At 38.2% G+C, this 24,091-nt stretch overlaps 1 protein-coding gene across 1 annotated transcript in view; it reads right to left on the bottom strand.

The window, feature by feature from the left end:
• WWC2 (WW and C2 domain containing 2) overlaps window positions 1-24,091 on the bottom strand; it is a gene marked incomplete at its 3' end in the record, with an annotated part of 227,871 nt that overhangs the window by 70,575 nt on the left and 133,205 nt on the right. Inside the window, exons 5-9 of the mRNA XM_080710126.1 lie at window positions 15,811-15,890; window positions 9,031-9,160; window positions 5,785-5,931; window positions 4,662-4,735; window positions 929-1,171 (exon numbers count right to left, since the gene is read on the bottom strand). Of these exons, the coding sequence (XP_080566252.1) occupies window positions 929-1,171; window positions 4,662-4,735; window positions 5,785-5,931; window positions 9,031-9,160; window positions 15,811-15,890 (674 nt within the window). The remainder of the gene's footprint in view (window positions 1-928; window positions 1,172-4,661; window positions 4,736-5,784; window positions 5,932-9,030; window positions 9,161-15,810; window positions 15,891-24,091) is intronic.

Below are 24,091 nucleotides of genomic sequence, written 5' to 3'. Positions count from 1 at the left end.
CCACCACAGTAGCCAGCAAGCCCAGGACAAGGGGCTCTACTGCAGCTGTGTTCAGGTCAACTGACACAACAGGTTCCCTTGCTTAATATTCAGCTGATTTGTGTACAGAACTGTATTTTGTTTTATTTTAGACTAAATGGTCAGCTCATACCTTCCCACATATAGACCAGGAAATTGTTTAGAATATTTTCCTTTATATTTTCATCTGCTTCAGGGGAGGGTTTCAACTCACAAACAAAATCCAAGGAACACTTTGTGACCTGTTAGGATATCAAAGGGAGCACGTTGTCTTTTTTTCCTTGTGAAATTAAAAGCAATAAACTTTTGGATTCTTGTGAGTAATAAAACTTAGACTAGGAAGCTTCAGTCGCTATAACAATCTAGATGATCTTTCTTATCAGAGTGCAACAGTTTACAGCTACTGTTATCAGACTCAGTCAATGATGTACTGCATTCTGGTTTTATGTCAATATTCCTTTGTTATTCGACATCTGTCATAGGTATTTTCTGAGTTCTAAAAGAGAACAAGGAATCAATACCGTGGGACATTAGGAGGGTATGCTTTATTGCTCTATAGAAAGTCCTTTTAGCCAGGCATGGTGGCGTACACCTGTAATCCCAGTAGTTGGGAGGCTGAGATAGGAGCATTGCAAGTTTGAGGCCAGCCTCAGAAATTTATTGAGACCCTCCACAACTTAGAGAGACCCTGTTTCAAAATAAAAAATAAAAGAGGACTGAGGATGTAGCTAAGAGGTAGAATAATCCTGGGTTCAATCCTCAGTACAAGAAAAAATAAGTTCTTTTGTGCTGTTTCTCAGTCCAGTAAGAAAAGAGACAATTGAGATTTCCGAACCCAGGGAAAATGTGATCAGCTAAGATAGAACCTCAGATTTATTTCAGTTGCCCTGTTCTCAGGAAGAACACACACCTCTCAGCCAGAGCCTGGCTCGGTGCACCCCGCACGGACAGCAGCTCTTCCTCCAGCCGCTGCCTTTCTGCTTCCAGGTGTTCCAATTCATCTTGAGTGCGTTTTTGCGGAGTAACAAACTGTAGTTCTTTCAAAAGTTCTTCTTTTTCATTAATCAGCATCAGCTTCTCCTTCTCGATATCTAGTGCCCCAGGCCAGGCCTCACTGTCCAACTTTGACAGTTCAATTTTTAAGTTGGCCATACTAAAATAAAGAGAGAGAAGAGGCATGCACACATTAGGAACCTGAGAAAGGCAAACACCAGCCAGCTAAGTCTGAGGTGGAGGCGCTGGCAGACCTTCCCGACGGAAGCTCACCAGAGTGTGCTGTACCTGCACCTCAGTCTCGGGTTGTCTCCACACTGAGCTGTCACCCACCTGTACAGTGTAGAGCTTCATTCCCACCTGTACGGTGTAGGACAGCATGCCTCCCTTTCTGACATAAGTGTGAAGGCCCAGTATGCAGATGCTCCAAAAGCAGAGCACTCTGAGGGCCACAGGCAGGCAGGCCTGAGGTTTGACTTAAAGTTTGGGTGGCAGGAAGTGTACATACACAGTGGGCTCCCCTTAAAAAAACCAGAGGCAATGATGCCCCAAATGCAATTGCTTTGGTAAATTTTTGTTCTTTTGTGTAAAGATGCTGTCCCTTAGTGAAGTAGTAATCCCCAGGGAAAGTTGAGTAGAGTCTAGGGCATAAGCAAGTCAGAGAGAAGGGAAAAAAAGAGAGCCATTGCTTGGCCAACTCATATCAAAGTCAGAGTGGCGTGGAGTCTCCAGACCAGCAAGGGGATGGGAGAGGGCTCAGCCTCCTCCCACCCACACTCTCTGAGGTCTTTCACTGTCAAGTCTCCTCCCCGTTAGGCCCCAAATGGTATATGCGCCATTTATTGGGCAATTGCTGTGTCAACTTCTTACATATTATTACACTTGACTTCTGTTCCTCCTTGCACGGTTACTAGGCCATATAAGAGCAGGCAGCACAGTGACCTTCATCAGCACAGACAGCTGGTTTGACACCACTGCAGTGACAACAGGTGCCAAAGTGAGAGAAACAGGAGTGGATAAAGGAGGAAGAAAAAGCACCACGGCAAACTCACTAGTTTCATCATTCAGCCTGACCCAGGTTTCACTACTAAGCCCTATAAAAAAAATGTAGCTCCAAATTCAATATGAATGTCTTAAACTACCTGAATTATAACTTCTTCTGTGGTACTGTGAAGACAATTAGGACTTTTCACAAGGTAAATGGTAGCATGGCTCCTTTAACCAAAAAGCACAAGATCCAGGCAAACTATGAGCACAACTGATGCTGGCACATGAACCTACAAAAAACTGTTGGATGTTTGCTTTGAACATTGTTATTGCACACACCAGAACTTGGAAAACAGGCAGAAAGGGGATTTTTTTTCCTTTTTGATGAAACAAATTATAAAAGGGAAGAAAAAGGATAAACAAAAAGCATAATCAAGGACAAAGATATAAGTGAACCACATCTTTGTGCCAGAAGCTTTATATTTTAGTTAGACATACAATTGCATTCTTAAACTTGCACAACACATGTAGTGTACTTCTTATTTTCACCCACTGTCTGCACTTATGATAGATGTAACATCAGCTATTCTTCAGCTTCAACCACAAAACCATAAACAACTGTCTCAACGTACTAGAAAATTAATCATCAAAATGCTAAATAAGCATGATATTATTAGCTTCATTAAGCACATAAAACAAAGGCTGGAGGAGAAAAGCAGGTTTCAGAGAAGCACAACCTGCCTCTTAACTTATTCAGAATTGAGGACAAAAATGCATTTTCAACATATGCATAAACCCTTGAGAGTTATCTTTTCATTAGCATCACTAGTAACTTTAAAATAAAACCCCACTGCTTCTCAGCCTTTTGGCTAAGATCAAGTGTAGTAAAATAAAACTCCAAACAGTATACCAATGCGACCAAAGAGGAAAAAACCAATGTCTTAAGTTTTCATGTCATTAACTAACTGAACTGGGATCAACAACATAATGCAGGAAAGAAAGACTCCTATTTATTACTATAATCAGGCCTTAGGTGGGTCCAAATTTATTTTAGAAAGGGTGCCAAATCTGGAAACCAGAATATGAAGGAGACTTCCAGGAATACCTAGGAAGAGAAGTACTGTGTGAGCACCAGATAAAATGAACTATTATCAGTCACAGCAAAAGCTCAAGCTGATAGAAAGGAAGCAGAGTCAAGCCTCTAAGAACCTGGGCACAAGGCTGGTTCTCCAACATTAGTTCTGAGATATAGCCATTCTCCTGCAGAAAACCAGATATAAATCCTGGGCTTTGTCCACATAAGAACCAAGGCATTCTGGGTGATGAAGGGCTTGGTTTGTTCACAGAAGGAAGACTTCCAAGCAGCACCCACCAGCAGCATGCATGTCACTGGCCCAGCCACAAATCACCCCTAGGTACTTACTGAGACCAAGGCTTGAGTCTGTTCCTTGAGGAGGAGGTAATAAGGCATAAAAATTTTTCCTAACTTCAAGACATTTAAAATCTACTGGGAAAAATTTTAAGGCCTTAAAATTAGCTGAATAAACTGCTATTCAGAATGAATAAGTGACTTACTCAAGCTAACACAGTTAATGATTTGGGGAATGAAAATTAGGTCTCTTTTCAGTACATTTAAGAACCAGGTAATATTAGAAACGGGGGCTAAATAGAGACAAATATGTATTTATTTTACATTGTTAAAGCCAGATAACCTCTAAGAACTATGGCCGATTACATCTCTAAATTTTTACCTTCATCAATAATAATAACAGAGCAATTTCAATATCTGGTGGTTTCCCTTACTGTAGGAAACCACAACATGCTTGTAGGTTCCTAGCTGAACTTTGCATGTTCCTGGGAAGGAACACTATCATTTCCTTGATTTCCTGAAGGGCAACAATGCAATTTTCCCCAATTTCCTAAATAATAAAATCAATAGCATTTTTAAATTTTAAAAGGAAAATAATAAAATCAACTGTATCACTATGACCTTTTCCCTCCAATCAAGTAAGGTGTGCTATACTATGAAACAACCTGACTCAATCTACTAGATAAGAATAGTGAGGTCTCTCATGCCTTAGCCAGTGGTCACAAAAGAAAAAAAAAAAGCACAGGGGTTAATACAAGTTTATAAGTTAAAGGAAAGAAAGAGAGTGTCTCTTCCTTCTCCCTGACCTAAGTAGAACCAACACCTAAGAACCTTCAAGGACGTTAGAAGTAAGTCTTCTCTTCAAAAAGCAGAGAACCACATTCAAATCGTCTACCTTAGAATGAACTCAAAGAGCTGTCAAGTCCTGCACCGGAGCCATTGTACTGTGTTGCCAGCGAAGAACCAGTATCTCCCTTGACAGGAAGGCTCGTAGAAGCTCAAAGCTTCTTCCTCTTTTTTTTTTTTTTCCCCAGAAGAGAAGGGGTCAGTTTTATTCCCACACTTCTCATTAATTCTAATTATTCTGCAGTTTTGAGGGGAGGGAGAAAAGGAAGAGACAGAAGGGAAAAGGGAAGCAACCCTTACTTGCTGAAAAAAAAAAAAAAAAAGGTAACCTTAGTAAAGAATGTGAGGAGTGCCCAGCAGATGTCACCACAAGAGTAAAGATTAATTCTGGAAAAGAAAATAATGGATGAGCCCACCAACCATGAATGAAATAGTTCTCTGGTCTTACCTTCTTTTGGCTTCTTCATACTGTAGGCTTAGTCTGACCTTTTCAGCTAAATTTGATCTACTTCTCACTCCAATCTAGTAAAAACAAAAGGAAAAAATTCAATTAACTCTGCTAATCAATGAAGAAAACTGCTTTTGTTTCTAGGAAGTACAAGTAATTGAAAAGCTCAAGAAAATGGTACTAAAATGGGAAAGCACCAGTTTAAAAAGGCACTTATTTTACAGTCTCAGTAGGGGCAAAGCATTTCTTTCAATTCAAGCTTGTCTGTTTTTCAGACTTTAACATCACTTTTTCCACAAATTAAATTCAAGACAAAAATATCAGGTAAATGTGTCTGGTATCTAAGAGTTTATGAACAGTGTAAACATCAATAAAATTAATGAAGTAGAACTTATTTCTTTGCCTTTATGAGTCAAAATTTCCATCATTTAACTTTTAACTGTACAAAATACAAACTGAATAACCTCAAAAATTAATTTTTAAACTGGTAAGTCCTACAGTAGATCTCTACCTATTTTAATTCCATAGCACATGCTTTTAAAAAGCATTAGAGAATACAAAAATAACAGGTTTTATTGAAACACAAATACCTGCTAATGGCATCCCAAAAGGGAGAAGGCAAAATAGCTAATAATATCCAAGCCATATTAAATATTAAATGACAGCTATAAATCACATATTAAATACCTTAATGTAATCACCTTCAAATTTACACAAACAAGTTTTCTTGGTAGTCTTAAAAGGCATACATTTCTGTTTCTCATTAGCCTTAACGTTCATTCTAAATAGCCTAACTTTCCAAGATTCTAAACTTAATAGGAAAAAGTTAAATTTTCAAGTATCACTAACCTTTTAATAGTGTTAATAAGAAATGCAGTCTGAGAAAATGCAGTCTGAGAAAGTTTGAACAAAGCTATTTATATGGACAAATCTTGATATATGTGGCACCTCAATAGGAAAGATAGGGATATGATTGTTAACACTTATCTTACAAGAATGAAGTACTGAATGCACCCAGCTGCAATGTACCATGGGTTCAGGCCCTGTTCAATTCACCATCTATACTCGCCATCACAGTCCATCAAGGACAGCACCGGGCCAACCAACTCCATACAACACTTACATCTCCAGAAATGCTTGTTTGTGACCCGACATCAAGGGTCTGCCTGGAGAGTGATAAATGAGAATTCACAGGACTGGATCGCAAATCCGACTCAGATCTGCCCATGTTCTGATCCAAATGAAACCGCTCCTGCAACTTAGCAAGACTCTGTCCAGGAAACATAAAGCATTTTGTAAAGCTTAGCATATAAGAGGGCAACCATTCTCTACCAGATAAAATTAAATAGAAAGAGAAAATCTCAGTGGACAAACATAATTACTTTATCTTAGGTCCATTGCTACTTTATGCTATTTTTAATTAGGTAATATTTATTTATTTATTTATTTATTTATTTATTTATTTATTTATTTATGCTGGGGGTGAAACCCAAGGGCTTTTATACCTCCGGGCTATCCTCCCAGACCTAGTTTTATACTTTATTTGGAAACAGGGTTTTACTAAGTTGCTGAGAGCCTCACTAAGTTGCTAGAGTGGCTTCGAACCTGTGCAATCCACCTGTCTCAAACTCCCAAGCACTCGGATTACAAGTGTACGCCACCAGGCCCAGCTACTTTATGCTATTTTAAAAGTAAGAGTAAAGTTTAATTTTGTACAAACACACATGTGACTTTGGAATTACATGAGATACCATCAAATAGGTTGTCTTACCTTTCCCAAAACATAATTTTCCTGTAAATAATGGTATCTCTATATCTAATATATGTATTTCTTATTTTTAAAAACTTTATTAAGCCAGGCGTGGTGGCGCATGCTTGTAATCCCTGAGCTTGGGAGGCTAAGAAAGGAGGATTGCACAGGTTCAAAGCCAGCCTCACCTACTTATGAGGCTCCCAGCAACTAAGACTCTGTTTCCAAATAAAATATAAAATAGGTCTGGGAACATAGAGGTAGAAAGCCCCTGGGTTCCACTCCCAGTACCACCAAAAAAAACAAAACAAAACAAAACAAAAATTTATTAAGGCCGGGCATGGTGGCACAAACTTTTAATCCCAGCATTTGGGAGGCAGAGACCAGAGGAGAGGATTGCAGTTCCCAGACAGCCTCAGTTACTTAGTGAGGCCCTTCACAACTCAGTAATACACTGTTTCAAAAGTAATAAGGCTGGGGGTGTCACTTGGAAGTACAATACTACTGGGTTCCATCCTCAGTACCACACAAAAAAACTTTATTAAGAAGGCTATAAGTGGGTGTGGTGCACATGCCCATAACCCCCCAGTACTTGGGAGACTGAAACAGGAGGATTGAAGGTTCAAAATCATCCTCAGCAATTCAGTGAGACTCTCAGCAATACAGCAAGACCCTGTTTCTAAACAAAAATAAAAAGGGATGGGGATATAGCTCAGAGGTAGAATGCTCCTAGGTTCAATCCTCAGTGCCACCACCAAAAAAAGAAGTGAGCACACACATGTAATCCCAGTACTTGGGAAGCTGAGACAAGATGATCACAAGTTCAAGGATCACCTGACTAAGTAGGGAGACTCTCATTAACCAAGCAAGACTTTGTCTCAAAATAAAAATAAAATAGGGCTGGGGTGTAACTCAGAGGTAGAATGCCCCTGGGTTCAATCCCCAATACCAAGAAGAAGAAGAAGGAGCAGGAGGAAGAGGAGGAGGAGGAAGAGGAGGTGGCAGCGATGAAGACGACTCCTCTTTCAATAGGGACCTATCTGCTATGTTTTGAATATGGTTTCAGTGTCAACCCCAAAAGTTCATAAACTAGAAGCTTTGTCCTCATTGTGGCAATGATCAGAGGCAGTGGCCCTTAAGAGGTAGGGTCAATGCAAGGTATTTAAGTCACTGGGAATATTAGTCTTGGAAGAGATGGATGTAGTTCTCAAAGGACCCTGGTTAGTTCTCCAAAGGGAGTGCTATAATAAAAAGAGCAAGCCTGTCCTGAATCTCTCTGGCTTCTTGTCTTGTCATATTATCTTTTCCACACACAATCCTGTCATTGTGATGCCATCCACCATGAGGTCTTTAATGAAGGCTGAACAGATGGGGCCACACAATCTTGGATTCTCAGTCCCCAAAATTATGAGCTAAATAAGCCTATTTTTCTTATAAGGTACCCAAATGCTAGTATATTGTAATAGCTACAGAAAATAGACTAATAGAGAACCATTCACTCTGTGTAATAGAAACTATGAAAACATGGAACATTTGTAATGTAATCTTTAGTTTTAGATATAATAAGAAAACTTCTGGCTTATAAGATTTATACAACTACACCATTTTCAATCTGGACAGGATCCAAGAGATTACTCAGCTGACATTAACATTACAGATTAGGAAACTGAGTCCTAGACACTGCTAAGTAGTAGACTGGATCTCTGATGAGCCCATCTATGTGTCTATTGTATGGTACTGTCCATGGTAGTAATAGCTGGTTTGCTAAACTAAATAACCAGAAGTGAATGTGCCTGCTGTTGGTACCCAGGTCTAATATATTTGCCTTACTTTAAAAGAAAGATATGGGCAAGTAAAAGGATTAAAAAAAGAAAATTTAAATTTTTTTTTTTTGGGGTGGGGTGGTAGTACTAGAGATTCAACCACAGGCATTATACTTCCAAGCTACATACCCAGACTGGTTTTATATCTTATTTGGAAACAGGGTCTCACTGGGTTGCTGAGAGCCTAAGTTGCCAAGACTGGCTTTGAACTTACAATCCTCCTGTCTCAGCCTCCCAAGTACTAGTGTATACCAACACACCCAGCTTAATTTTTTTTAACCCTACAATAGCAGGGCATGGTGGCACAAGCCTGTAATCCTAGTACTTGGAAGGCCAATATAGGTTGTGGTTAGTATTTTTTAATTAAATAGAAGATACCAAAATAACAAAATCAAAGTGCATCACTGGTATCAAGAATAGGCATATTTCTGTGAAATCTGTTTTAAGTTTGAGTGTGTATGTGCATATCTATAGGTACACATTCACTTGTATATTATTGGGTTTTTATAATAAAATATATGTCCTACTGTATTCAAAGAGATTTGAAAGTTACAGAAGATAATATCCCTTCCAGCTCTATTGTCAATCTATCTACTAAATAATTATTCTATGTAACTCAGTAATTAAAAGGAATTTAATTGTTTAATTTAATCTGGCCTATATATGAATCCATAGTTTACAGTAAGAATCAAAGACAACCTAAAATTGTGAATTATAAGGTTCCACTGTAAATTTGTTCAAGCTTTATTATTGGGGCTTTGGAAGATATACATTGACTTAAAATGTTGTAACATACCTGCATTAGATCTTGTTTTTCTTTTTCTCCTGAGCTAATTGCCTTTCTGATAGATTTCAGTTCAGTTAGAATCGCTTTGGCTTCGCTAAGTTCGTAACCACTCTGGCCTCCAGACATTTTTTTGTCAATTCTGTGAAAAGGAAAAAAAAAAAAAAAAAAAAACACAGAGGAAAAAAAACTTCAAAGAATGACAGTACAAGTTAAATCATGAGTAGGAATCAGTCTCAGTTGGCTGCTCATTTTACTTTGGGACTCTCATACAATAAAAACCATTTGTTCAAGCTGTTTTTTCTCTTTTAATCATGTCTACTTTATTCCCATCTCCTATCTCACATCTAGTCCATTTCTAATCACTTATAGGCTTAAATGAATACATGTCTTTAAGTCTTCAGTCTGTTTAGATGATCCCATTGCTGGCCAAACCAACTCTCACTACATGCTAATCCTAATCTTTACCCTGAGGACAAAGGACAGGGGTCAGTGTTATAGCTCAAGGACAGAAATGCCAATAAATTGTCTTTTAACTTTATATGCCATAATATCTCTATGAAACTTACCCTAGTGCTGGCAGCTTGGGAGGCCTTTATTAAATAGTTAATAATTATTTAGAGTAAATATCCTATAATATTTGGATTTTGTGGTTTCTTATTCTTATTTAAGTATATAAAAAGTATTTATTATATTTTATTAAAGTTGTGAAATAAAATTATTTGCCTTGATGAATGAGTTTAAATCTGGGAATGATACAAAAGGGCAGATGTATTCATTTGTCAACTCATATTGAATAAGTAGCTCTTCAATGAGCTCATTTATTATCCCTACAGATCTTCTTATCAAATGTTCTTACAGTTTGCATCATCACCCTGGGCTAGAGGATTTATTGTAACCTAATTCTTTATCTTTGCAGGACTCAACCAAATTATACAATTATTTTTAAACATTCTCTTTAATGACCATTCTCTGGCTCCCCTAGCCTCTGTTGAGTTTTGCTTATGAGACTATGCCTCTGCCCCATCAGCCAACAGCTCTTTACGAAGCTGTTTACAGCTATCTAATATGTTCTTGGTCTTATCCATAGACTCTTCAAAGACCTCTAAACTCACTGGATTTAAAACATTTAACAGAGCTGGGCATAGTGGCACATGCTTGTAATCCCAGCATTTGGGAGGCTGAAACAGGAGGATTGTGGTTTGAGGACAGCCTCAGCTACTTAGTGAGGCCCTTTGCAACTCAGTGAGACCCTATTTCAAAGTAAATAATTTAAAAAATAGGGTTTGGGGTATAGCTTGGAAGTAGAATGCCCCTGAGTTCTATCCCCAGTACCACAAAATAAAGTTAACAATTAACGTTAACTTAATTAACGTTAATGTTAATTTCAGTATGAAACGTATAATCTGAAATAAAACAATGTCATTTTAATCACTCTGCCAAACAAAGTTAACTCAAACAAGAGACATTTGCAGATAACATAGTTCCACAAGTACTATTTGGTAAATGTTTTACGCTACTGAAAAAGCAATTGAAGCCTTTAAAAACCTAATAAGATAAACCTAATCATAAGATCATTTGGTAATAAAGTACAGCCAATAAAGTCACAGAACACACACACACACACACACAATGTTTAGAGTAGAAAGGGACCCTAGAGATCTCCTAGTCACAGCTTTCAAAGGAAGAAATGGAAGCCAGAAAACTTAGACAAATTTAGCCCCTTTAATGGTTTGGATTTAGAATGTCCCACTAGCCCTCACAGAAACAAGGCAGGAATGTTTGAAGTGGGGCTTGATTGCTACAAAGGAATGCCTTCAGGTGTGGCCTTGGGAAATATAGATGGCTTTCTATTCTTATTACTATCTCTCTGCTTCTGACCTCCTTCAAGTGAGGATGGATTATTGCAGTCTCCCTCTCTCCACATCCCAGTGCCATGCCTGAGTTCTGCACACCCTGCCTGACATGGACTGAAACTCTAAATCTTCAAAACCTGTGATCAAATAAATCTTCCTCTATGTCATGTGGTCAGTCTTTTTGGATTATGGCAGTGAGAGTGTTGACCAAGTATTAGGATAAGCAGCCCAGTCATGCCAAAGATGGCGCCTCTCCGGCTTCTCTTCCAGATTGTGCTGGTTACCTCATAGCTTGCCAAAGGGGTCACGGGATGCCCAACAACCAGTCCCCTGATAACACACCCACTGGGGTATGAGCCACCCAATCAGTAAATGCCTCGTACTTTGTGCGATCTTCCGCTGTTCCGTTCCCTCCTCCCCGCTGCCTGATATAAAAGGGAGCTGGGCTGTCTTAATAAAGCTTTTGCTTGCTTGCTTGCTTATCTCCGACGGCTGGCCTTGGGTCTTTCCTGCACTGACCCCCATTCATTGGTCCAGAAGACCCCTAGACCCCCTTCACCAAGAGAGCTGCCAACTGTATAAACCCTTAGATAATAGTGCAACTATCCTAAAAGGACAGATTTTTGGCATGGGAATATTATGAATACCTGATGAGAACAGTGATGTACTTTGAATACTGGTTAATTCCATTTACTTAGAAAAGGATGTAACAATGAAATCTTGGTTCCTCTAATTATTATCTCCACCAACTTAGATGAGGCAAAAGATTATAACATAAATACTATTTCCAAATACAGCATTTTGGCTTTTTTTCTCTTTTTTTGCGGGTCTGGGGATGGAACCCGGGAGCATTTGACATCCAAGCCACACCCTCTGCTCTAATTTTATTATTTATTTTGAAACAGGGTCCACTAAGTTGCAGAGGGCCTCACTAAGTAGCTGAGGCTGTCTGCAAACCACAATCCTCCAGTTTCAGCCTCTCAAATGCTGGAATTACAAGCATGAGCCTCCATGCCCAGCTTGCATTTTGGCATTTTACAGCATAAAACTTTTCTTTTTTTTTTTCCCCCCCTGGTACTGGGGATTGAACCCAGGGACATTTCACCTCCAAGCTATATCCTCAGTTGTTCTATTTTTTTTTTTATTCTTTATTTAGAAACAGAGACTCACTAAGTTGCAGAGGGCCTCACTTACAAGAATCTGAGGCTAGCCACAAACCTAAAATCCTCCTGTTGCAGCCTCCCAAGTACTGGGACTACAAACCTGCGTCATCATGCCCAGTATAAGCATGGGAATTCTTAAACAAACAAACAAGCAAAATCCAGGAACAAACTTTAAGATTTCATGAAAAAGCTAATAAAAGTATCTGACACTATGTCAAAGTGAATTTCCAAAGCCCAAATAATTTCTTCCTACCTGTGTAAAATCCTCAGAATGTAATGGTAAAAATCATCTTTATTTCAGAAATTAACTTTATCACTTAAAAATAGGAGGAGGTAAGCTGTTTTTTAGAAATAAGCTCTAACATTTAAAAAAGAGAAGAACTAGTTTAGACTTAATTTATATTTCGGAGAGATTTAAAAATAGATGAATACTTCTTGGCTGTCTGCTTCTCCAGAGAATGATAAATATAAAGAACAAGAAATATTCATCAGGCCTTTCCATCTTCCTTTCTCTCTTCTGCCTTTTTTTTTTTTTTTTCTGGGTCTTGGGATGAAAACCAGAGGCAATGACCTCCAAGCTACATCCCCGCCCTGTTTTTTGTTCTTTACTTTGAAGCAGGGTCACGCTAAGTTTCAGAGGGCCTCACTAAGTAGCTGAGGATGTCCATGAAATGCTGGGATTACAAGCATGCACCACCACGCCTGGCTTCTTCTGCCTATTTTGAACCTCTCTATTTTACTTCAAATGTTTATTATTTTCTTTATTTCCACGCATCACTTTTTTTCGACTCTACTTTTCATTTGCTACATTTTCTCTCTTTTGACCTTTCTATAAAGTACGATAAAAAATGAGCTTAATTTGCTGGCCCTTTTCTCTCCCTTTTTTTTCCTGTTTCTTCTTGCAGTACTGGTGCTTGAACCCAAGACTTTGCACATGCTAGGCAAGTACTCTACTACTAGGCCACACCCCAAGCCCTCTGCTTAATTTTATTATTCATTCATTCATTCATTCATTCATTTTGCGTACCGGGGATGGAACCCAGGGGCTTCTACCACTGAGCTATACCCTCAGCCCTATTTTTTATTCTTTATTTTGAAACAGGGTCTCACTGAGTTGCAAAGGGCCTCACTAAGTAGCTGAGGCTGTCTGCGATCTGCAATCCATCTATTTCAGCCTCCCAAATGCTGGGATTACATGCGTTGTGTGCCACCATGCCTGGCCTTTGCTTAATTTTAAAATGAAGTGCTATGCTCTTTTGTTCTTAATTTGAGAGGTACCTTTTTTTTCCTTAAATTTTTTTAAAGTTTTAACTTAGTACCCTAAAATTAATTTTCACTATATCTGAGTCTCTTCTGAGATTTTCATTTCCATGCCTTCTCTGGAAAATATACATACTTCCAGAGCCAAATTTTCATAGAGTCATATATGCTTTTATTGCTGAGTGTTTTATCACTTTCTATTTTCCAATCCTGAGTGCACACTAGAGGCAGCAAAATGGAAATAGGCATTTTCCTGATTTCTAAGCTATGCTACTGCTTAGGCCAAAGTCAAATCTGAGACCACAAAATAAGTACTGTGGAAAATAAAGTATTTGTCCACCCAGCATAAAACTACTGTACCAAGTAAATATAAGCTCAAGTATGTAATATAATTCCAGACTTAACAAAAATATTCTATTCTATTGTGAATAGGTAAAAAGTTACAAAAGCCTGCAATGGGCTTCTATTTAAATCTTTTCCTGAAATGTATCTTCTGTCACAGCCACATATAAAAGTTCCTTTACAGTATGAGGAATGTGGTTGTAAAAGGACTAGTCTCTGGGTTCAATCAATTATCATGCAGTGTTTTAATAGTATCATGGTTAACATTTGAATGAAAACTGTTTTATTATGTCTATAGTTAAGATCAACAGCAGAGGTCTCTGAAGGTAGATATCATATCTTTCTGCTTTTGGTTCAGGGATTAGAATCATTCCAAGAGAATGCCCGAACTTCTATAACAAATGCCCATTGTTTTCTTGTGGAATGTTATTGACAGATTCTTAAACATGCCTTAGATTCCTATAAAAACTGCTTGCAAGCAAACTATGTTTAAACAATACTGCATTGTTACATCAATATAACAAAAACAGCAAGTTTGGGTAACCTTTAACCTTGAGTGGTGACATGAGTTATAATTTCATGTGTCTTAAAAATGTTTAATGTACGGCTAAATATTTTGTGACACTCTTTAGTTTGTTTTCTCTCCCTACCCTATGACAAAGCCCTGCTTTGTTGATATACAATTACTAAATAACACATTTATGACATTCCATGTCTACTGGATGGGTAATAACGGAGCTCTGTAGCCAGTTAAGGTCCCTGGAATATGACTATACTTTAGAACCACCTGGGATCTCACAAAATATACCTGAGGTGGAGACCAGAAACAGGTATTTCTGAAGAGCTTCCCAGTTTATTCTAATATGCTGTCATGTCTGAGAAACATTTGTTGGAAACATCTGAACAAATGCCAGTTTCATGACTATATGAGGCAAGCAGGCAAAAAAAAAAAGCCTGAAACCACAGTTATGTGACTGGCTGGTGGTAAAGCAGCAATGACTGGGCATCCCAAGACACAACTCACCATCAAACATACAGAACAATCAGTGTGGATGTGTTTGTCTGGCCAGTGACACATACCATCTCTAATTGGAGTAATGTCTTGTTCTCTTGGACTGTTTTAAATTTCCTAACAGCAGAAAGCAGAACAGACTTTATAGGTAAAAGGAACAAAGCTGGGTACTTTCTGCAGTGGTGGTTCCTAAGAATAACTTGCCATTCCTGAGGTGCTGCTGAGGGACCCACCTGGAAGAATATGAAACCTGCTTGAACATGAACCTGATCAGGGAGATCCCTAGGGACACTGCACCCCAAATGGTGGCACAAAGCTCTTCGTCCTGGAGGAGAGAGCTGAAGAGCAGCTGTCGTCTCTCAGGGTTGACCCCTTCAGTCCTCTCTGTGGTCATGCAACTGTGAAAATCACAGGCTTCCTCCCTCCCTTGAGAGACCTCTCAGGCAAGGACTAGGGAGACACAAAGTCTCAGGTATGTTTGTCACAGTTTCATCAGGGTGGGCCTCACTAGCAGCTAGAAATGGGGTGGGGATTTCCAGAACCTGCTACCCTCTCTCACCTACATTTTCTTTTAATCAGACCAGACTAAAGCTAGATGACACATCAGGCTTCAGAACTGAAATGTAAAGGACAAAGAAAAGCAGGAACCTAGCAATATCAAACTCCTTTGCAAAGACCTAGCTTGCACTCGCTTCCTTGAAATCAGGCAAGGTTCGACTGGAGGCCATATCTGGGATTGATGAGGCAGAAAGAAGCTTCCAGGGGGCTCAGGGCTGCTGCAGGCTCAGAATTGGTCTGTACAGCCCACCCCATCCAGTCCTTGGTGCAGAACATGAAGAGGCACTTCCTGGCCCATGTTCTTAGCTGTATGCTTCCATCTTAAGCTGGCAGGGGTCCAGGAGACAAAGTTAAGTTTTTCACTTTGGCTTCTTTGGATCTCCAATGATTAATAAAAACTTCAGGCCTTTTCAAAGTGTATAGATTTTTCCCAAGTTTTTTTGTTGTTAGTTGATTGCTTTTGTATTTTTGGTACAAAGTGTTGAGCTTTTTACTTTATGTTTCTTTGAGAAATCTCTTATGTAATCTGTACCTTTATTTTCTTTGTACTAGTTAAAAGCTTTGGATTACTGTAAAGTCAATTTAGCATTTTTATACTCACTGTTGCAATGTTTCAAAGCCTTGTTCTTTATAGAGCAATTCTTGCTTCATCTGTGAGAGCTCTCTCTTCAGCTTTTTAACCTTTTATGAGAAATAAATGTAAGTATTAATGTTTGTAAACAATTAGCAACACACAGGACATTACTTTAAAAGTAAACTATTAAATACCCAAACAAAGCTATTATTTAAAGGAACATTCACTGTCCCAATTTTTCCTTCACATAAATTCTATAGAAGGTCTTTTAAATATATTTAAATTATCAATAGTATATAAAATTACTGCTATTTACTGTCATCATCTTATTTATAGCCAGGTGTGATGGTGCATGCTTGTAACCCCAGCATTCGGGAAGCTGAGACCTGAGGACTCATTTGCAGACAGCCTTAGCTACATAGTGAGGCCTTCTGCAATTTAGTGAGACCCTGTTTCAAAAAAAACAATAAAATATAGGGCAGGAGGGTGTAACTCGGAGGTCGAATGCCACTGGGTTCCATCCCCACACCCGCCAAAAAAAAAAAAAAAAAAATTCAATGAGCAAGACATTATCCATAATCTTTGATTTGTGGTAAACAGACAATAAGGGGCAGAGTCAGAACTTGGAGCTATGGGATCTCCAACTCTATGAGCTTGTCCTCGTCCCTTCCTTCACTGTGCTGGGGAGCCACACCACCTTGCCTCTCAGAGGACCCTAGCAGCACTCCCACAGTGCTGCCCCTCTGCTTGGAAGGCTCTGCCCAGGCTTCCAGTGGCAGACTCCTCTGTCACTCTGGAGGTTATTTCAAACATCGCTTTTTACTAGGACTTCTCTCACCACCCTACCCATGCTATCGCTATTTTTGTTTACTTCAGAGTATTTTTCAAGTTCTAAAATTTTCTGTATTGTCTATCCTGAATGAAAAAGTAAGCTGCATCATATCAGCTATTTTCTGAGTATGTAGAAGAGTACCAGGTAAATAGTAGGTGATCAATAAATATTTGTGGTCAAACATAATTTTTTTCTGTTGACAAATATATAATTTGGTAACAATAATACTAAAATCTGACAGATTAAAAAGACTCTACATGCCTGGCTTATGCACAAACTAATAAAGGTCTTCACACAAAGGTCAAAAACTTATTACCACAGATAAAGTAATAGCTTTAAATTTCAAGCACATTTGTTGTACATTACTTTAATGTGTTTTTTTAAAAAAAAAACTCATTCCACACATATTTACTGACTCTTTAGTGTATGTCAGGTCCTGGACTTTAAGTGTGCACAAAACAGCCAAGATCCTGCCCTCACAGATCTTACAGAGCCATGAAGAAGCCAGATATTGGGCAAAAAATCACCCAACAAAAGAAAAAACTGATGATTAAGTTGAGAGGGAGGGTTAATGGGTTCACTTGGTGGGGAAGGGGCTTCAGCAAATCTCTGGAATTTAAAGGATGTTACAGTTCTGGTTTACAAAAGGAAAAGTTCATGGGAATGGACTGCAGAAAAAGGCCTATTATATATAGTCTTGAAGCCCTCATGAAGATTGCAAAATCTTATCCTAAGAACACTGAAACTCAAGGAGGGATTTTAAAGCATGATCTCATAACAATGGTAAGCAATCATTGTGATTTGACTAGTGGGCAAAAGGGATCATGATGGCTGCGCTATGGGTTGGCACCCAGGCAAGTGCTACTGAAAGAAGAGGGCCGAAGAGGCAGAAATCCACAGGACTGTGTGGAGAGTGGGAGAGTAGAGGCGTCAAAGATCACTCTCAGTACGGTCTTGGAACTGGGTAGGTAAAGGTGCTTTCTAGAAGAGTGGGACCGACTCTGGGAGACTTTAAAGGCAAGTGGAATATGCAAACCTGAAGTTCAAAAGAAGAATCTGGACTAGAGTCATACAACTAAGATTCAATTACAAAGATGGTATTTTAGAAGCATGAAAATAAATGTGATCACCTAGAGAGTATGTGAATTGAAAGAGAAGAGACCTCAGGAACAAGACTGGAATAGTTTCATTATTCAGAAGTCTATTACAAGAATAAACTGAGAAATAGTGTAGGAAAAAATGGGAAGGAAAAAAAGAGTACCATAAAAGAGAAAAAAGTCCAGAAAGAGACTATGAGTAATAAAATGACATGGCCAAGAGTTATGTAATACTTGTGTGCAAATACTGTAAGGCACAGTACTCTGGATAGAGTAGATATTTAATAGTTTATCTGCTGCATTTACGTGAATATTTAACTGTTTGTGCTTTAAAGCACTTCTATTTTACTTGGGAAAAGAAGTACAAACAATTATATTTCAAGGTCCAATTTATAACTTACAAAGAGAACTATCAATAGTGCTATTGAAACCAAAGGAGGAAGAGATGCTTATGGCTTGGGAATGAGAGATGACCTCATGAAGGAGCTAGCTGAATTGGGCTTTCAAGATGCTGTAATACTGATGAAGAGCAATCAGTCATTCACAATATATCATAAAGATATTTCAGTTTTAACATTAGATTATCAACATGTCAAAAGAGCCATCACTAATCAATAGCTCATTCCATATGTACTTCTATTTCTAATGGCATTTTCAGTGCTTTTTGTTAAAGACACTACCACTTTCATCTAAGAAAAAAAGTTAACCCAAAAGTCAATAGTAACTCAAACAGGTAGGCTAAAATTCTGTTTCTGTCTTTGAAAACAGTTGATAAAAAATAACAGTAGTGATATTGAGCTCACTTAAAACTAAATTAAAATAATTAGCATATCTCATTGACAAAAAGTAGCATTTTGCTTAAAATCATTTGGACTGTGATGACAGACTAATTTAAAATTCTGAAAACATTATGAAATATATTCTCTATCTCAAGGAGATATTCACATCCTTGTTTACTGCAGCATGGTCCCTGATAGCCAAGATGTGAAAATAACCTAAGTGTCCACTAACAGATGAATAAAGAAAATGTGATATATACTCAACAATGAAATATTATTCAGCTTTTATTTTTTTTAAAAAGGGAATCTTGTAATATGTGCCAACATGGATGAACCCCTCAATATTATATTAAGTGAAGTCAGTCACAAAAGGACAAGTCCTACATGCTCCCACTTATTGGAAGTGCCTAAAGTAGTCAGACTCTCAGAAGGCAGGATGGTGGTTGGGGGAAGGGTGGGGTTAGAAAGTTGCTGCTCAATGCATAACCATATGCTTCACTTGTGCAAGATGAGTAAGTTCTAGAGATCTGCTATGCAACACTATGCCTACTGTTAACAATACTGTATTCAACACTTAAAATCTGTTAAGAAAACAGATCTGTTAGGTGTTCTTACCAAAATAAGAATTGAAATTTGAAAAACTTTGGACAAATTTAAACCTCCTCAGTTTAGATGATAGGGTATTTTATTATATCTTGTATGACAATGATATAGGAAACCAACCTGTACTTTCTTTTCTTTCACATTATTTGGTTTCCCTAAAGCTGGCTCTAAAGTACTGTTTTTATTTGGGGGACTCTTAATGGATTACTGGAATAGTTCTTAGCTCCCAAATATATATATTGGGGAAAAAATATATATATATAATGGTACTGGGGTTCCTGGAAGCCCTTCTACCTCCGGACTACACTCCCAGACCTATTTTTACATTTTTATTTGGAAATAGGGTCTCCTAAGCCAGCGCACACAGTTGGCTTCAAACCTGCGCGATCCTCCTGTCTCCGCCTCCCAAGCGCGGGGATTACAAGCGTGCGCCACCACGCCCGGCTACAATTGTAGTTTTAAAAAATTGTAGTTAAAAATATTTGGGGCCGGGTGTGGTGGCGCACGCTTGTAATCCCCGCGCTTGGGAGGCGGAGACAGGAGGATCGCGCTGGTTCGGAGCCAGCCGCGCTGGCTTAAGAGACCCTGTTTCCAAATAAAAAAATACAAAATAGGTCTGGGAGTGTAGCCCGTGGGAGTGTAGCCCGGAGGTAGAAGGGCTTCCAGGAACCCCAGTACCACCAAAAAAAAAACAAAACAAAAAACTACAATTGTAAATGTTTCAGTTATTACTGGCATGATAATGCATGTAATATGAAAAACAAATCAAAATTGTAACAGTGACCTAAATAAAATCTATAGTCCTTTATTCTACCTTAGAAGTGTTATTATTCCTACACCTCACCAGAACTATAGATACAAACAGTCCCACAAGCCCTACTGCCTGTTTTCTCTTATGTACTGAACTTTCTGCAGCTGTAATCAATCATTTAATTTTATAGACTTATTTCTATGGAATCACATCTCACAACCCAGAGTACTAAATTGGAGGCAAGAGACCTGTGGCTTTTGCACATTTCCTGCTTTCTATACTGACTATGCTAAAATCACTGACATTTTAAATTGATTTCAAAGTTATTTCTGAAAACTAGGAAGATGCTGTGATTAAATGTGATAAGTATGACTGGGAATCATAGAGCTTCTTACCACCTTGTACAATCTCAGCACAAAAAGCTTTATTTCAAAGGAAAGAGAAAGAAGATGACAATGAAGAAAAGTAAATTCCAAAGCCTGTAGACCTTAGAAGGATCACAAGACAGGTAGGTTTCATAAGTTTGCTCCTAAAGTGAACCTTGCAACATTAAAGATATAATGAGCAAAATGGCATTTTACTAATGACTACCTTCCCTTTTTACCATTTTCTCCATTGACTTGCAGGGAGTTCCTTAAACAAGCCAGTAAAGGGCAACTGTCAACCTGCTCCTTCTGGAAATCTCTCTCTTGACTCTCACTTTCTCTATACTAAAAACCCTCACCGTTCTGCTTCCTTGCTGAAGTCACCTTTAAGGAAATGAGAAGTCAACTGTAGTAGTCACAGAAATAAGAATAAAACACTGTTTAACTTATCTAAAGAACAGAAGAAGATGGAATCTCAGATGCTGCCAGAAATTTTATTTTATTTTATTTTGGTACTGGGATTGAACCCAGGGCATTCTACCTCTGAGCTACAACACAGTCCTATTTTTTTATTTTGAAACAGGATCTCACTGAGCTACAGAGGGCTTCACTAGGCTATGAACCTTAGATTCTCCTGTCTCAGCCTCCGAAGTACCGAGATTACAAGAGTGTGTCACCACACTCAGTTTACCAGAACCATTTATGACAACCAATACTTGCATTCTGTCATCAAAATCAAGGTACTTGAATAAAATATGTTTAAACTTTAACAATAAAACAAAAGCCAAGAGGCGTGAGTGATGATGCATAATTGTAATTCCAATACTTGGGAGGCTGAGAAAGGAGGCTTGCATTATTCATAATGGTTAAAATGTAGAAACAATTCAAATATCCACCCATTGATAAAAGGGTAAATGTAGTATGTTTGTACAATTAAATATTATTTAGCACTAAAAAGGAATAAAATTCTGATACATGCTAACATGAATGAACCTTGGAACCATCAGCTATGAAAAAGAAGCCAAACACAAATACTGCATATTATATGATGCCATTTATATGAAATACACAGAACAGACAAATCTAGAAAGACCAAAAGTAAAACAGTGGTTGTATGGGGTTCTAGTTGAAGAGTGGAGGCATGAGGAATAACTGCCAAGAGGCACAGGTTTCCTTTGGGGGGCCCAAATGTTTTATAATTAGATTTTAATGATGGGTGTCTAATTATGACTATACTAAAAATCATTAAATTGTACATTTTAAATGCTTTGGTGAAATGCACCAAGTATAAAAGAAAATAAGTGGGTGAATTGTACAGAAAATGACTTATTTCTCAATAAAACTTTTAAAATAAAAAATAACCTGGCAAATAGAAATGAAAATCATAAATAACAAATAACCTTCCAACAAAAACAATCCTGTTGCAATACACACTTATGAACATAGACTAGGGCATCTAAACACCATTTCTTACTAAGAAGAATCAGAGTTTCATGGAGAAATGCTTGATTTCAAGTCTAGTGAAAAAAGTCAAGAACATCTTTTCAAGCTGGATATGGTTGAGACAGGAGGATCTCAGGTTTGAGGAGAGTCCCAGCAATGTGGTGAGATTCTGAGCAACCTAGTGAGACCGTTTCAAGACAAGAAAATAAAAAAAGACTACAAGTGTAGCTCAGAGGTAGAGCTCCCCTGGGTTCAATACTGAGTACCCTCCCAACACACACTTCTTTTCAGACCAGAGTGAAAAAATATTTTCAGAATACTGAATTCAAGGGCCTGAGAAGCCAATATAGAGAGGCTCCTATATACATATGATAGGACAGTCTGAGAATCAATAAAAATAATATTTATAAATCTAAAACATATCAATTATGTTTAAATCTGTGAGCACATATTTTAAAATGCTTAATGAAATAATTAACCTAGATGACCATGAATGACTACTACTATAGTAAAAAAGAGAGACATTTATGCCTCCTATGGACATTCACAGCACCACCCATAACAAATTCTTCCCCAGCCCCCAAAACACTTTGATTTCATAATCCCTTACATCTAATTAGTAAATTAAGAAAATACATGGGCCACAGTAATTTATTCATGTATACTATAGAAATGTAAGATAGAAAAATTAGGGAGGACGTTTATAAAGGATCTCATTATTTTGAACAGTTACAGCAAAGGAAGAAAAGATGATGAAGTAAATGTCAGAAATGTAGATACCAATTGCAATGTACAGACTATATTTGGGCCCTGATTCAAATATACCACCACCAAAAGAAAATTATGACACAATTAGGAAACACAAAAATTGACAGACTATGAATTCTATACTAATGTTTCAAAAGTGACAATGAATAGAATGGTGGCTATGTGTCTTTAAAAAGCCCCAGCTAACAGAAATAGGTGTTGTAGTATTTATAGGTTAAATGATATATTGTCTCAAACTGTCATCAAAATAATTCAGTGGTATGGAATATAAAAGAACAAAATTGTTGAACATATGATGGAATATAGAATATAATTATATTATTCTCTCTACTCGTGTAATGGTATTTTCCATAATAAAGTACCTTTAAAGCTAATTTCTCAAGATTTACTTTTATTTTTCAATTTTTCCTATTCCTGCTTCTTAGCCATTTTTCCAGGTTTTATAAAATTATCTAAAATTAGCTAGGCATGGTGGCACACACCTATAATCCCAGGGTTTAGGAAGCTGAGACAGGAGGATAGCAGGTTTGAGGACAGCCTCAGAAACTTGGCTAGGCCTTGGCAACTTAGTGAGACCCTGTTTTAAATTACAAACCACAATTACAATTACAATCGCAAACCAAATCTTAAAGTATTATTTATTTATTTATTTATTTTATCACAGGTCTGGGGGTGGAACCCAGGAGCATTCAACTTCCGAGCTACAGCCCCTGCCCTATTTTTTTTTTTTTTTTTTTTTTTGGGTGGTTCTGGGGATGGAACCTAGAGGCATTTGACCTCCAAGCTACACCTCCTGCCCAATTTTTTATTCTTTTTTTTTTTTTTTTTTTTTTTTGGTGGTACTAGGGTTCCTGGAAGCCTTCTATATCCAGGCTACACTCCCAGACCTATTTTTTTATTTTTGGAAACAGGGTCTCTTAAGCCAGCGTGGCTGGCTTCAAACCTGCGCGATCCTCCTGTCTCGGCCTCCCAAGCGCGGGGATTACAAGCGTGCGCCACCACGCCCGGCTCCAATTTTTTATTCTTTTTTATTTTTGAAACAGGGTCTTACTGAGTTGCGGAGGGTCTCACTAAGTAGCTGAGGCTGTCCACGAACCGCGATCCTCCAGTCTCAGCCTCCCAAATGCTGGGATTACAAGCGTGCGCCACCATGCCCGGCCAACTGTTATTCTTTTAAACTATGCCTAAGAATAAGTGAGACTGTGGATGACTTTTCTTTTCTTTTCTTTTCTTTTCTTTTCTTTTCTTTTCTTTTCTTTTCTTTTCTTTTCTCTTTGGTGGTGGTACTGGGGTTCCTGGAAGTCCTTCTACCTCTGGGCTACACTCCCAGACCTATTTTTTTTATTTGGAAACAGGGTCTTTAAACCAGCGCGGCTGGCTTCGAACCAGCGTGATCCTCCTGTCTCTGCCTCCCAAGCACGGGGATTACAAGCGTGTAACTTTTCTAAGTTCATCTCCATTGCTAAAAGTAATTTAAAGCTAATCCATCGTAACAAAGTATTAGTAGTTACTGAGAAAAAATAGTACCTTGTTATGAGTAACACTGTCACTCCCCAGCCACATGTTAGGAGTAGAAGACAAATCATTTAACCAAAGGGACCTTTGTTTTCCTCCTTCACAAAATTAAGAGCTATACTGGACCACATGTTGTGGCCCAATAAATTTCTCAA

The sequence above is a fragment of the Muscardinus avellanarius genome (genome assembly GCF_963383645.1).
Source record: "Muscardinus avellanarius genome assembly, chromosome: 14".
In the NCBI taxonomy this organism is placed as follows: Eukaryota; Metazoa; Chordata; class Mammalia; order Rodentia; family Gliridae; genus Muscardinus; species Muscardinus avellanarius.
This window is presented reverse-complemented; position numbering and strand designations above follow the sequence as displayed.